The sequence below is a fragment of the Alternaria dauci genome, chromosome 7, assembly GCF_042100115.1.
Source record: "Alternaria dauci strain A2016 chromosome 7, whole genome shotgun sequence".
Lineage (NCBI taxonomy): Eukaryota > Fungi > Ascomycota > Dothideomycetes > Pleosporales > Pleosporaceae > Alternaria > Alternaria dauci.
This window is the reverse complement of record NC_091278.1, coordinates 1,947,364-1,960,078: the sequence shown is the minus strand read 5'-3', so window position 1 is coordinate 1,960,078 and position 12,715 is coordinate 1,947,364. Positions and strand designations below refer to the sequence as shown.

General features: G+C 50.9%; 2 protein-coding genes across 2 annotated transcripts; both read right to left on the bottom strand.

The window, feature by feature from the left end:
* Nucleotides 1–2,038: 2,038 nt before the first annotated feature.
* Nucleotides 2,039–3,169, bottom strand: ACET3X_007771 (uncharacterized protein; the record flags this gene model as incomplete). Its single annotated transcript, XM_069453954.1, has 3 exons — nucleotides 2,039–2,183; nucleotides 2,233–2,566; nucleotides 2,620–3,169. 3 exons carry the CDS (start codon nucleotides 3,167–3,169, stop codon nucleotides 2,039–2,041), a joined length of 1,029 nt encoding a protein of 342 aa, XP_069304934.1.
* Nucleotides 3,170–6,719: 3,550 nt separating this feature from the next.
* Nucleotides 6,720–11,693, bottom strand: ACET3X_007770 (uncharacterized protein; the record flags this gene model as incomplete). The annotated part of the gene is made up of 1 exon (XM_069453953.1): nucleotides 6,720–11,693. The coding sequence occupies one exon, from the start codon at nucleotides 11,691–11,693 to the stop codon at nucleotides 6,720–6,722; it is 4,974 nt and encodes a 1,657-aa protein (XP_069304933.1).
* Nucleotides 11,694–12,715: the final 1,022 nt, after the last annotated feature.

The window sequence follows — 12,715 nt, the reverse complement described above, 5'->3', positions numbered from 1 at the left end:
ACACCTCGTCGTCAACATAGCATCTCCGATAACAAAGACGATGGACCCGACAATGACGTCAAACAACTCCTCCAGCACATTGCTCCTGCTCCCCGCTGAGATTCGACTGGGAATTTACTCACATGTACTTACCAGCTCACAGCCGGTATACGGTACTACCATCAGCACCAAGAAGGGCGATGATATTGTCCACATCCCCAAACTCCACACAAGGAGTGTACCCTGTGAAAAGGAAACACGCGACTGCCCTGCTTCTCCAGAAGCAGAGCTCAACCAACTACGATACGCCTGCCGACAAACATGTCAGGAAACGCGTGGGCTAAGCCTAGGCTACAACCACATCGTCGTGGAAAGCAAGGGCACAGTATCGGCACGAGAAATCTGCTCTCGCTTGCTATCCTCCATCGACTCGAAGCATCATCGAAAGATCCAGCGCATCGACATTGTCGAAGCACCAACAAGGTCAGTCAGCCCCACCTTGACCTGCATGCCCGCCCCCTATTGTTACGCCATCGGACAGCTACTGACCGGCGCCGAATATCCTGCCATCCACGCCTTCTGCCACGCAAACCGGAAACACGGCGCAAAAGTCTTTCTCCGCCTCAACTTGATGTCGCAGGTCAACAACAACCTGTTGGATGGTGCACGACTCATTTTCGTCCACGCTGCTCTACGCATGGTTCTACGAGGCTCTTCGGCCGTTGAAAAGAGTCTCGACAACAACGCCTTCCACTTTCGCTAGCTCATCTGGCTTACGCAGGGTGTGATTTGTGTGCACATGATGCGGCATAGAATGGGAAGCCTGAATGTTCTGGATAATTTTAGAGTCTCGTGCAGCACAGTGTGGGCCAACTCTCCCGCTGGGATACTGTTTTCGGAACAATATTCTAGGAGGTTCCCGATGCCTGAGGGGGATTGGTTGCAGATTGCGAAGCGAGAGTTTGAAGAAGGATGCTAGGGGGGAAGAGTCGTTTGGTTCCACTCTGTGCTGCGAGGGTTTGTAAGGTTTTCAATAGAAGTGCTCGAGCACATATTGTATGAGAGTACGAGACGGTATAGATGCAAACGTGATACCGCAACAGATGATTCAAAATATGCTGTCCTCAACCTGGCATAAGAATATATCCACCAATATTATTGACACCCACTAAACCACATAATCAATAATATCCATTTATCCCTACAACAATTACGCCCTCGACTGGCCCACCTTATCGTCTCCCCCAGTATCCTCTACCCCGATAACCCCTCAATCCTTCCTCTCCATCCCACCAGCCCACGCCACACGGAGGCGGTTGCCGAATAGAACTAACACGTGGTCTCCTCTGCAACCCCGCTGCTCTCGTCGGGCTGACGGTACGGTACTCGTTTGGATAGTAACCTGGTCTTGGTTCTTCGTGGCGATTGCGTGGAGGCGAGATGCCGCGCAAGTAGGCGTAGTAGTTTTCCTGTGCCCATTCTTGGGGCGTGAAGCGGTTGTACATCTTGTGCGTTGCTGTATCACGGCCTTGATAGAAATTTGGTAGATAGTGTTGTTCTTGGTATATGTTATATCTTCCTGGGAGCTTCAGGTAGGATTCTGTGGTGGATGAGTAAGATGATTTTGTGATATGAAATGATTTTGGTAGGAGATGGCTCCAGAAATTTATAGTTGAGCTATACGGTGAATGAATACGAGGCGGTGACTAGAATAGGAGATGATGCAATGGGCTATGTGCTGGCGGATATTAGAAGTGCAGTGTGTTGGCTCGCGACGATGGAGCATGTTGTTTCGCGCGATATGGTCACTTTAGGTAGATGCGTGGGTGCATACAATTACACCTCACCGTCAAGAATTCATTGTTTCAAGGAGGCAAGGACTTTCATTAAGCTGTCTACTGTCTCTATGATAGTGATACATGTTTTAGTATCAATCGAGAGTGACGAAACATGTGCTAAAGAGCGACAATAGTTGAGATCAACGTGTGGTGACAGGCACTACAAGTCGTGTCTGGAGTTGGCCGAGGTTGAACAGTGTGGTAGAGTAAAACGCCACATTTTAGCGGATAGGAAGTGCGAGTGGGCATGTGGTGACGGTAATAATGTTGTAAACAGTGGTAGGCACGCTGGTGGTGGTGGCCACAGTGGCAGAGGCAAGTGTGAAAGCCGTCTGTGTGGCAGTACCGAAGGTTTGTGAGGAGGTGCTGTCACTGGTAAGCATGTGCATGGTGAAGAATAACGGAAAATACTCACGTAGTGACCGTACTCAGGACAGTAGCAGTCGCAGTCGCAACGACGCGTTCTTGAACAAATGTGAAGTCAGGGCCGTAGTAGCCAGCACGCTTGGCGAGCTTCTGCTCGCGGGCGGGAACTGCAACACGCTTGCGGTGAAGCTTCAGGGGAACACATCCAGAAAGCTTGCGAGCTCCAATGATGTTCACGTTGTCTCGAATGGCGCCGATGCTGCCCTTCATGTAGCAAGCACCAGGCTTGCCTATAACCCAGGAAACATTGACACATCCAGCGGTCTTGTCGCAGGCCTGGAGACATTGCTCATATGTGTCAGTGTAGACAAGACCGTTCGGAACTGTATACTAGATTAGCTGATGTGTATGGGAAAAGCAGACTCAAGCTACTTACGATCATTGCCGTAACGATCGGCGCTGCATTCGACTGCATAGGATGCGCCACATGAAGTCACGAAGATTGAACCGTTAGAACCAGGGCAAGTGACAGCAGTCGTTGAGCTCGGGACAGGAGCGCTCGACGAGGTACTAAAGACACTAGTAGGCGTGCACGCGCATTGGTACGCTGTGCTGGAGATAGTCGTTGTGACAGTAACGGTCGAGGGGTTAGGAGTAGGGGCGGCGGAAGTGACTGATGTAGAGCTTGTGGCTGCCACTGGAGAAGATGAGGTGATGCGAGAGGAGGTGGCAACAGATGATGTAGGCGCAACCGAAGTCGAGACGATGCTAATTAATCGTCCACCGATGACGTTGGAGTTGGACCTCGCACCATTGATCGAGCTCTTCAAGTAGCATGGGCCACCTACGACGTAGCTGACAGCGACACAACCTGAAGTGGAAGCACAGTCCGCCAAACACTTCTCATAGGAGCCTGGCCAGGTTGGGCTCGTTGGACCAGGGATTTCTCCGCCAGTGTAGTCAGAGCCGCACTCGACGAGGTACATCTTACCATTCACAACGACAGTTGAACCGTTGGAGCCAGGGCACGAAGCGCTAGCGCCAGGGTTGGCAGCAGAGGAGGAAGAGGAGCTAGGGACGAATACCGTGGTACTAACTACTGTAGTACTAACAACTGTGGTAGTAGCAACGGGAGAGGAGGAAGAGCGTGTGGACGATGTGGTTGCTACCGCGGATGAGGATACAGGTACAGATGCAATCCTAGCACCCCAGACGTTGTTGTTGGACCTGGGCGCGCCAAGGCCATTCTTCAAATAGCAAGGACCGTTAGGCAGATAGGCGACAGCCTGGCAGCCCGAAGTACTCGCGCAAGCCTGGATACATTGCTCGTAGGTTGCAGGGTTACTTGGTGCAATGCCGATGTCATTGTTGCTGCGGTCGATGAAGCATTCCACGATGAAATTTCCCTGAGGCGTGCTGAAGGTTGCGCCATCGCTTGCCGGGCAAGATAGGCCAGATGCAGAGGGCACCGGAGCGACAACTGAAGATAGGACCGGAGCCAGAACAGAAGTTGAGACCGGGACAGCAACAGAAGTTGAGACCGGGACAGCAACAGAAGTTGAGACCGGGATAGCGACAGAAGTTGAGACCGGGGCGACAACGGACGATAGGACCGGGGCCAGGACAGAAGATGACACTGCGACAACGGACGATAAGACCGGAGCCAAGACAGAAGACGACACCGCGACAACGGACGATAGGACCGGGGCTAGGACGGAAGATGACACAGGAGCGACAACGGAAGACAAGACCGGCACGATTGGAGCTTGAGACGTGCTCGAGGGCGTTGGGCACGAGGTAACAATCTGCGTGAATGGACTGGTGACTGGGATCGCAATTGTGGCCGTGCTTGTACGTGTGGTAGTGGCAGAGGCGGTAGTGACCGTGGTAGTCGCTACGGGTTGAACAGGAGCAAAAGCAGTGTTGGTAACAGTCGACGTCACCACAACAGTGTTTGTAGCGATTGTGGTCGGTGCAGGCGCATCACCGAACGTGGCGGTGAAAGGTTGAGGAACGACTGCAAATGGATTGAGCAGTTGGTAGTTGTTGATCGTGTAAGCACCAGTGTTGATCCAGGCCCAAAGGTCGGCCAGGGGACAGAAGATCCCCGTATAGGTTGCCGGCGCTCCTTGTGTGACGTAATTGCAGGTACGAGTGTACAGGAGACCCGGGTTGGAGATGATTGGAGTGAAGGTAGGCCTGGTTCCCGAGTAACATGTAGAAGTACCCGACATGTAAGTCATCTGGATACCAAAATTATCGCCAGCTAAGAGAGTGTGCCTGTTGTTATCGTAGCTGAAGGTTGGGGTGGCCGTCCCAATGAGGGACGGCAAGCCCGCGGCAACGAGTGAACAGCCTGACATGTTGGTCGGCTACTAGTGGCTGAGCGAATGTAGAAGAGAAGTGATTGTGAAGAACGAATGCGGTGCTCGATTCTAAGAGTAGGGAGATGCTCTCTTATAGACCGTCCTTACTGACTTTGCGGCTGCTTGAGATGATGAGTTCATGAACTTGAGAGGGGTTAGAAGTTCCCTGAGCCATCAATCTACATTACTCTGTGATCGAGATTTCTTGTAAGATGGAGTTCTTCTTCTGATTGGCATGGGGTATGTCAGGGAGGGGCCGGCAGATGAGGCTCTGGGGCGTACCCATTACTACCATTAAAGGCGCGCGAATCGGAGAGCTCCGACAACTCTCAGGTCAGGATTAGTAGGTACATACACATTTCCATGAGCTTCAGTATTGTGGATCAGTAAGATTCTGAAATGCCCAATTGCATGTGTGGTGTTGGTTTTGAGCGTGAACGCAGAAAGATGACGTTGGGTAGCACAGACCGCCGCTAAACTTCCACCGGTACTGTAGCGCAGGGATTATGAGCCTTCGACTTTGTAGGCCTGCTGCATTGTTCCAATGTTTCAATCATGCCATCAGTTTTCGGACTGAGTTGCTAAAGCTGCCACCGTATATTCTCATTTTTTCTGTCCACATGCCCTCCATCACCAAGAAGTTCAATCCGCCAAACAACCTCGGAACTCCAGGCGCGAAAGGTCTGCTACCCAAAGATTGCATCACCAACAATCCCTGCATATCTGCAACCTTTCACGTGGGCCGGTAAACTAATGAAGAACCAAAAAGCCACCCAGACACAGCCTGCATACCTTGCTAATGCAGGTCCAGTATTGTCAGGGCCAGCTACTCGGGACTGCATCTAACCAGAACTCCATCACACAATAGGTACTTTCGACGGCAATGAGTGTCGGCTGCGACACGGAGCATGCGAGCTTTCTCATTTGCCTGCGCATCACCATGGACATTCAGAACTTTCGTGACGAGTAGCTGATTGAGGAAGATCTGTAGAACTGAGCAATTGCTGGTCCGAGAATGCACAGGTGCCTCCGCGGAGATCCAGAAAGCAAGCCATGCGAACTGCGGGTTGCGAGACAATCTAAAACAGAACCTTTCGTCAGAAAATCTCTCATACCGTACGATGGTGGCGGAAGCCGCAGATGATGCGAAGATTCGATGAAGGGTCCCTTTCGACGTTACCTTTCTTACCATCTGGTGATACACCGCACTGCATGCCTGCCTTACATACCACGTATCGCTTGAATTTCCAATGAGTAGTGGCTATCGCCTTGTCTCGCACACCCATCGAAATGGAAGTAGCCGCTACAGATCTGCAAAAGTATTTCAATCGGTCCCAGACCCAAAGTGCACCGGATCAGCTGATGAGCGTATTAACAATAAGATGATCCAAACAGGCTGTCGATGAAAATCGTACCTCCAACAGTATGCCAGCAGCACCAGTGTTCCCACAGATTGTGCATAGACTATTGACGCCCTCCAATTATGCATCCTCGTCTAGGAAAGCACTTGCTGGCATCATAAGGAGCGCCTTTGACCTGCCATTTCCAACCAATACCACGATGCGGGGGAACCACGAGCGAACACAAACGGGATACCTTCCGCTCCTTCGATCTCATGACACCACAGGTCTTCCTGCTCTTAGTGCCGCTACAGCCTTGGATTTCCGATGTACGTTAAGGCGTCTAGCCCCTCATGTGGGGAAAAATAGCAAACCCGAGGAACCGGAGAGGGATCGTGATGAAGAATGAGCTGTTGTATTAATCGGCTGAGGGGTTGCCGAATGTATAACACGGTGATCTAAGACGAGGCTCAAGAATCAATGGCAAAATGCGAATGGCGACCCGACGCTGGTTTCTGCAGAAGAGTGTGATGACAATGAAAAAGATTAGTGGTTGATGGAATGCAGGAATAGGCTGGCGGCCGGAGAGCTACAGCCATTGATACCACTGTAACATGATGCTTTCAATATGGAGCCGGAACACTTTCGAAGTTTTCATCTTTGCACTTTTTGGGTTGCAGTATAGAGGTCAGGTGGAGCTGGCTGGAATCCAACGGAAGAACAGTCAGGCCACCGGCCAACGTTGAACGGCATCGGATGTTTCGAGATGGTGTAAAACGCATCCCGCCAACCCTGAGAGTCTTGGTTGAAGTGTAACATTCTCCACAAGATCACTTGAGATAATTCTGTTCAATCTCCCATCCCCTCCTCCTAACGCCCTCGTTCTCACATGCCTTCCATGTGTCTACCAGCACCTTCAATCGGACTCTGATCTCTCTGTCTACAGCAGCGTTTTCCTCCCGCAGCTGAACGCCTACAAGCTTTACAAGTATCGCTGCAATCTCAACCCTCAGCAACTCCGGTGCTGTCAACCAGCTCAGTCTTGTCTTACTGATGTCACCCACATGAATCGCGGTCAGAACGCGGTTATTGCTGAGAGCATCATGCGGCATATACTGCGTCTCATAGGGAATATCCCATACGCCATAATGCTCTTCTGCTCCTTGGCTTCCCGTAGAAGACGGGATGGAAGTAGCGAGATAGGTAGACAGCTGATCAAGATGCGTGTGGTAGACCGACAAGCTACTCAGTTGATCAGCAATGGCGACGAGCTGGCCAGCGAAAACCTTGCATCTCTCTTCCCGGTTTGCTTCTTTTTCATCGTGAGACGGCCACGGGTAGTCAAGCAGAAGAAGACGCCAAGAGAAGGTGTCGGGTAACACCGAAGGCTTCCGGGCGGGATCGCGTCCCCATTCTCGCGTTCGCAAATTGTCTACGTAGGACACCATCGCCTCCAAGATTGGCTTTCCGTATGATGTCCACCACGTCTTTCTGAGGTATCGGCCAGCCAGGAGGTCTTCACACAAGCCCTTTGTGAGATTGGTGTATGTTGGCGTATCGTTCCAGACCAACGTAGTGAACAATTTAAGAAACTGCTCTTGCACGACTTTCGGAGTAATGGCCGCGTCGTCGGAAGATTCCACAGCATGATCTAGGAGCCCAATGATGTCGAAGAACTCAGTGCCATCGCCTTGGACTTCGAGCGTTCTCCCATACAATCGCATCCAGGCTTCGACTTCTGGAAGCGAGCGCAGTGCGGGGTCTGCAGCGAGCCGTTCGTTCATTGCTTGCATGGGCGCTGGGAGTGCGGCCCTGGAAGACATGAACGTCACATATTCTTCCAGCACGCCGCGCGGAATATGACTCAGTTTTCCTTTCTCCATGGAAAGTAAGGTCATGTTCACTGATGGGTCTCGCGGGATGGATGGGATTTGAAAGTCCCCAAGCAACATGCCTTCGAGCCCGTATTTGCGAAGAAACAATGCTACCCACCTCGCCGTCTGATCTCTGAGGCTTTGCAATATTGGCATTACGATTCGATCAACGAAAGACTGAATCTGGTTTGTCGCGATGTTTCCATCACGAAGGTATTTGAGCAAAGCAACCAGAGTTGGCGAATCGGAACTCGAAATGCCCGAGATGCCTGGTTGGAGCTCGGGGAGCGAAAGCGTCTGCTCACATTTCACCCAGCGTGCCTCATTCAGCGGCTCTCGTTCATCTAGAGCTCCAGCTAGCGGTACAAATGACTCTAGGAGAGTGAACACTTCGCGAGATTGTTCTCCAGAGCTAGATGCAAGAAGAACTAGAAGACTTTTGATGATATTGAGCCGGACGTCAACGTGTGTATCCATCTTGGAGAGTTTCTGCAGCACGGAAAGAGCATAGTCTGCCCCAACAAGGTCCAGGTCTTGGAAAATTTGAGCCAGCATCTTGCGCGTAGTAACCTTGACATGGCGCTTGTCACCCGATTCAACCTTTTGGTCGTCTAGAATCTTCTTCCTCTTATCCTTGGTTCGAAGCAAATGAATGAGTCCATCGGTGAAAGCTTGGATACAAGCTTCTGCCTGCGTTGCTGGAAGTCGCCGGAGAAAACTAGGTTTCAGAAGTTTCCGATGCCACGAGCTCGACTCTGGCCTATTTAGAACTGTTCGAACGACTGATTGCGTGGCTAGACTGGGTCTATCGCTTTCGCCTAGTCGCGCAACGAGCTCCATTGTAACCTCGAGAGGATTTGCGTTGATTTCTTTTTCCGAATCTGCATCGAACTTTTTGAGGGCCTTGTCGAGGTTTTGTGACGACTGCGCCAGCAATAGAGGAGGTATGGTGTCAAGATGACCACTTATGTCCCTAGCAGCTGTGTACTGGTTGGGCTCTTCGGCGGTAAGGAAGTCTTCGTCTAAGAACAGGGAAGTATATCGCACATCTGCTGCTGAGGGGAATGGGGTAGCTAGTAGGCGATCATCACTGACATACTTTGTATCCAGATACAACAAAGCTGACAAGACGCCGCCTTCACCAATATCGCGTTTTTTACTCCAGAGGTGTCGAGGATCCTCCGTGTAAGCAGGAATTACAGCCGAAGAAACAACTGGGAGGTTTACGGGCGGCCTCGAGGTTGAGTTTCCCGATATGCCTACAGAAAAGTCCACGTATGTGAGTTCATCAAGCTCTCGCGCTGGGTAATCTGGTCTTGAAGAGAAGGGGTTCCACTCGCACGGCTCACCGGAACCGTCGTCGTCGGGTATTGAAGGCCAAGGCTTCTGTATAGTGCTCATTGCGCCCTGAGGCGGCCACTCACTCATAAGCCGTAGTTTCTTGTTGCTCCAGAAGCGGATTGCTTCATCCTCTGCCATCCTTTTGGAACTCAAAGGACCGGTCGCATACTCCCACGCTTTCCTGACACGGGTTTGTGTTTCGACTTTGTTACGACCCTGGGGTATGTAGAGCTCCAAAGCATGTTGATAGCTGTCAACGAACATTCCAATAGCCTGTTGAGAATCTTTGTCGATTGGTACTGGCTGAAGAGCAGTCTCCGGATCAGGAAACACGGTGCGTCGAGTTCGTGATGCAATATAAGGTGCAACATTACTAAGATCCTCAACGTTCAGAATCCATGGTGCGGTAAGATATTGGATTGGAAGTCCTCGAGAGAAGGGATGGGGAAGCGCGACGGTAGCAGGGTGCTTCAATGGGCGCAACTTACACCAGAGTTCATCCCTCGCACGAGCGAGGGAATCAAGGAATGTGTAAGTTGATACATCGCCGCTCTCCAGATCATACGTAAATGACTTGTTATAGGCAATGATGCCGCGGAAGAGATTCGCTTCAAGTCTTTCGTAACCCTCTTTCTGCGCCTTTTCCTCAATCGCAATAATCATCGGAATCGTATCAGCCCAGAGATATGTCAGTACCTCCTGGTCAGAAATACGGAGCTGCTTCTTGACCATTGGTGTGAGATTGATTCGAAGTTTGACGACCCGGTAGAACAATTCGAAGACGCCATTCCAATTGTATGCTTGAAACGACGGCTCCTTGAGGGCTTCACAGGCTGTATCAAACATACCTTGTAGAATCAAATTTGCTGCGCATACCCGCTCTTGCAGCTCCGTCAGGCTCAGATCCTTGTTGATTGACTCGGGAATGCCTGAGAGCAATCGCACTCCTTCTTCAGGATACGCTTGTGGGTATATTTCACGAATTACAGCCAGATCGCCCAGAAAACGTTTGGTCCACTCCAACGTATGTCGCAGCATCTGAAGTGATCCAGTTGCCATGGTGGCGAAAAGCGCTGACTGGGCGAAGAAAGCGCGTTGGTCCGGTTGAGATGCAGTGGCAGCCTTCTTCTTGCGCATAGTGATGTAATCCTTGGCCATAGTCTTGGCCTCTTCTGCCTTATCGTTCAAATTCAGTAGCCAGATGTGGATAACATTCGGGTCACCACTAGAACCGTCAAATGTCAACGGTAAGCTGAAGATGGAACCACCATAATCCAAGTAGATCAGACCTGTGTCCCCTCTGACTCTTCGCAAACGAGTCAACAGTAGAAGAGAATCCTCTGGAGACATATTGGAAAAGAAGCTGTGATGAACTGAGCCCTTGGTCTTTGCGAGATCGTCATCGCTGTCCAGATCAAGTGATGTGGACGCTTGGTAGCAAAATCTCAAGAGCGGGTACTTCTGTTTCGCTGGAATTTCAGTGAGGACGTAATTCCAATCTCCTATCTCAGTCTTGTCGGCTGTGCCAAACATCGAATGAGAGCACAGCCTCCGTAGTTGCTGCTCGAACAAACTTGGTTGTTGTGACCAACAGAAGGCCACTTGCTGGAGGAAGCCGCCATGAAGCCCAGTGATTTGGCATCCCGTGCTTGGATGCATATCCAAATAATGCATTGTAAGGTCAACGATTTGTTGTGTAATGCTCCAGTCTGCACGGTTCTTAATCGCGCGTTTCAAGAGAGGATTGACGAGTTGATCAATGAAGATTCCATCCTCTACTACGCGGCGCGCTGAATTGCTCAGAACTTCCAGAACCTTCAAAGAGAAATCCATAGAGCCTGAGAAGCCTGCTGCAGTCGACTTTGCTGATGGACAGTGATGCAATAGATCCTGAAACGTGGACATGTCGACGGTGGATGACTGCTCCGCGGTGAGTGACTGGAGGAGCTCTTTCTGCATATACTCCGGGTAGTATTTGATGAGGTGTTTCCCCCGCGTGTCTTTCCATGTTCCTTTGAGGCCGCTTGTAATAGCTTCTTCCACCAGATCCGCCGAGCACGCAGGAACGAGGGAGGCGTAGAACCGTCCGAGTGCACGCCTGTCCTTGGTCTTATGTAGCGAATCCGGGAACCGATCAGGATGCAGTGCTCTGTAAAACTCTGTGAAGAGCTCTCTTTTCGCAACGACATCTGCACCTCTACCGCAACTGCCAATTGCTGTACAGGCTGATCTAACCTCGTGCACCGAGAGGTCTGCAAAGATGTCAAGCAACCCCGCAGTACCTCCAATCCCCTCCCATGTCTCTCTCCATCCCGAGGAACAAAGCGCCTTACGAAGTTGCTTGATTCCAAACTTGCGAATTAGTACCGAAATGTTCTGCGTAAGCGCTTCGCGGGTAACGGAAGGCGACTTTGCTACGCCGAGCCATGGCGCGAAAGTAATTGGGGGTATTGAGCCTCTCTCGACAGCCTGAAGAAGCTGCGTCGTGACTTCTCCGGCTGGTGCATTGTTCAATATCTCGCTGTAATAGTCCCGAAGCTCAGCGGGTGTGGCAGATCGGATGCGACGCGTGTCGAGATTAGCGGTCATCTTGTGCGGAGCCGAGGTAAAATCGGCGGCGCGCCTCCTGGATATTATGAAGCAGCAACATCATCACTGATATAGTCTTTTAGGACTGCAGGCACTATGCACGTGAAGGGCGCTGCAGGCAGATGTGGCCGGATGTAGGAAGGTGGACGATCAGGCGGGCCGCACTGCGGGGCAGTTGTGTGGTTGGAAGGGCTGCGAGGAGCCTGGGATGCCGCCTATGACATCATTTTACGCCTTTACATTGGTCGCAGCTCTTTTACAGTGTTACGCCCTGCAATTCATGTTTCTCTCGCTTTCATCTATACATCAAATGCAGCCGTTCCCGAGGAGTACAAGTTCCGAACCTGTTTCAAGTCACTAAACCATACAAATGGCATTGCGCTGCACAAGTAAGATAAGCGCATGGAAGTATTCCGGTCAAGTGCGAGGCCCAGGCTGTATCATGATGAACATCTCTCAAGGAATGGATATAAGAAGCAAACCCGTCTGATGTTCTTCAAGCAGCATGTTGGTGACTCTTATGTACGGGCCCGCGAAGATTCATAATGGTGCGCGGGATGTTGTCACGATACTTGTCAAAGGAGATGTTCAGTCAACGACAACAGTCACTTTCAACTTCTTTACAAGTCACCGTCAAAGACTCATATCATCAAATACAAATATGATTCGAGGCTTCCTCCTGCTTTCTATATCTACGCATGCACCGTCTTCCTTAAAGGCTGCTACACAGCATACATTACCCCTACTCACCACTCATATCTTTTAATATCATTATGAAAACTAGCGAAAACAATACCACAAACGTATTTCATATTTATGATGATGAGTTTCGGAAATGTGGAGTGGTTTCTGCTGCTCTTGGTCCTCATGTCGGTACCCTTCACCTACTCTGGGCCTCTAGGTTCTGGATCGGCAAGTTTGGGAGCCATGCCTACGAGTTCGGCACTTGGTAGCATTTCGACGACAGGAGCGGCGGACGCATCTTCTGCAGGCCCCGTATCTTCAGCCATGGCGTCGGGAAG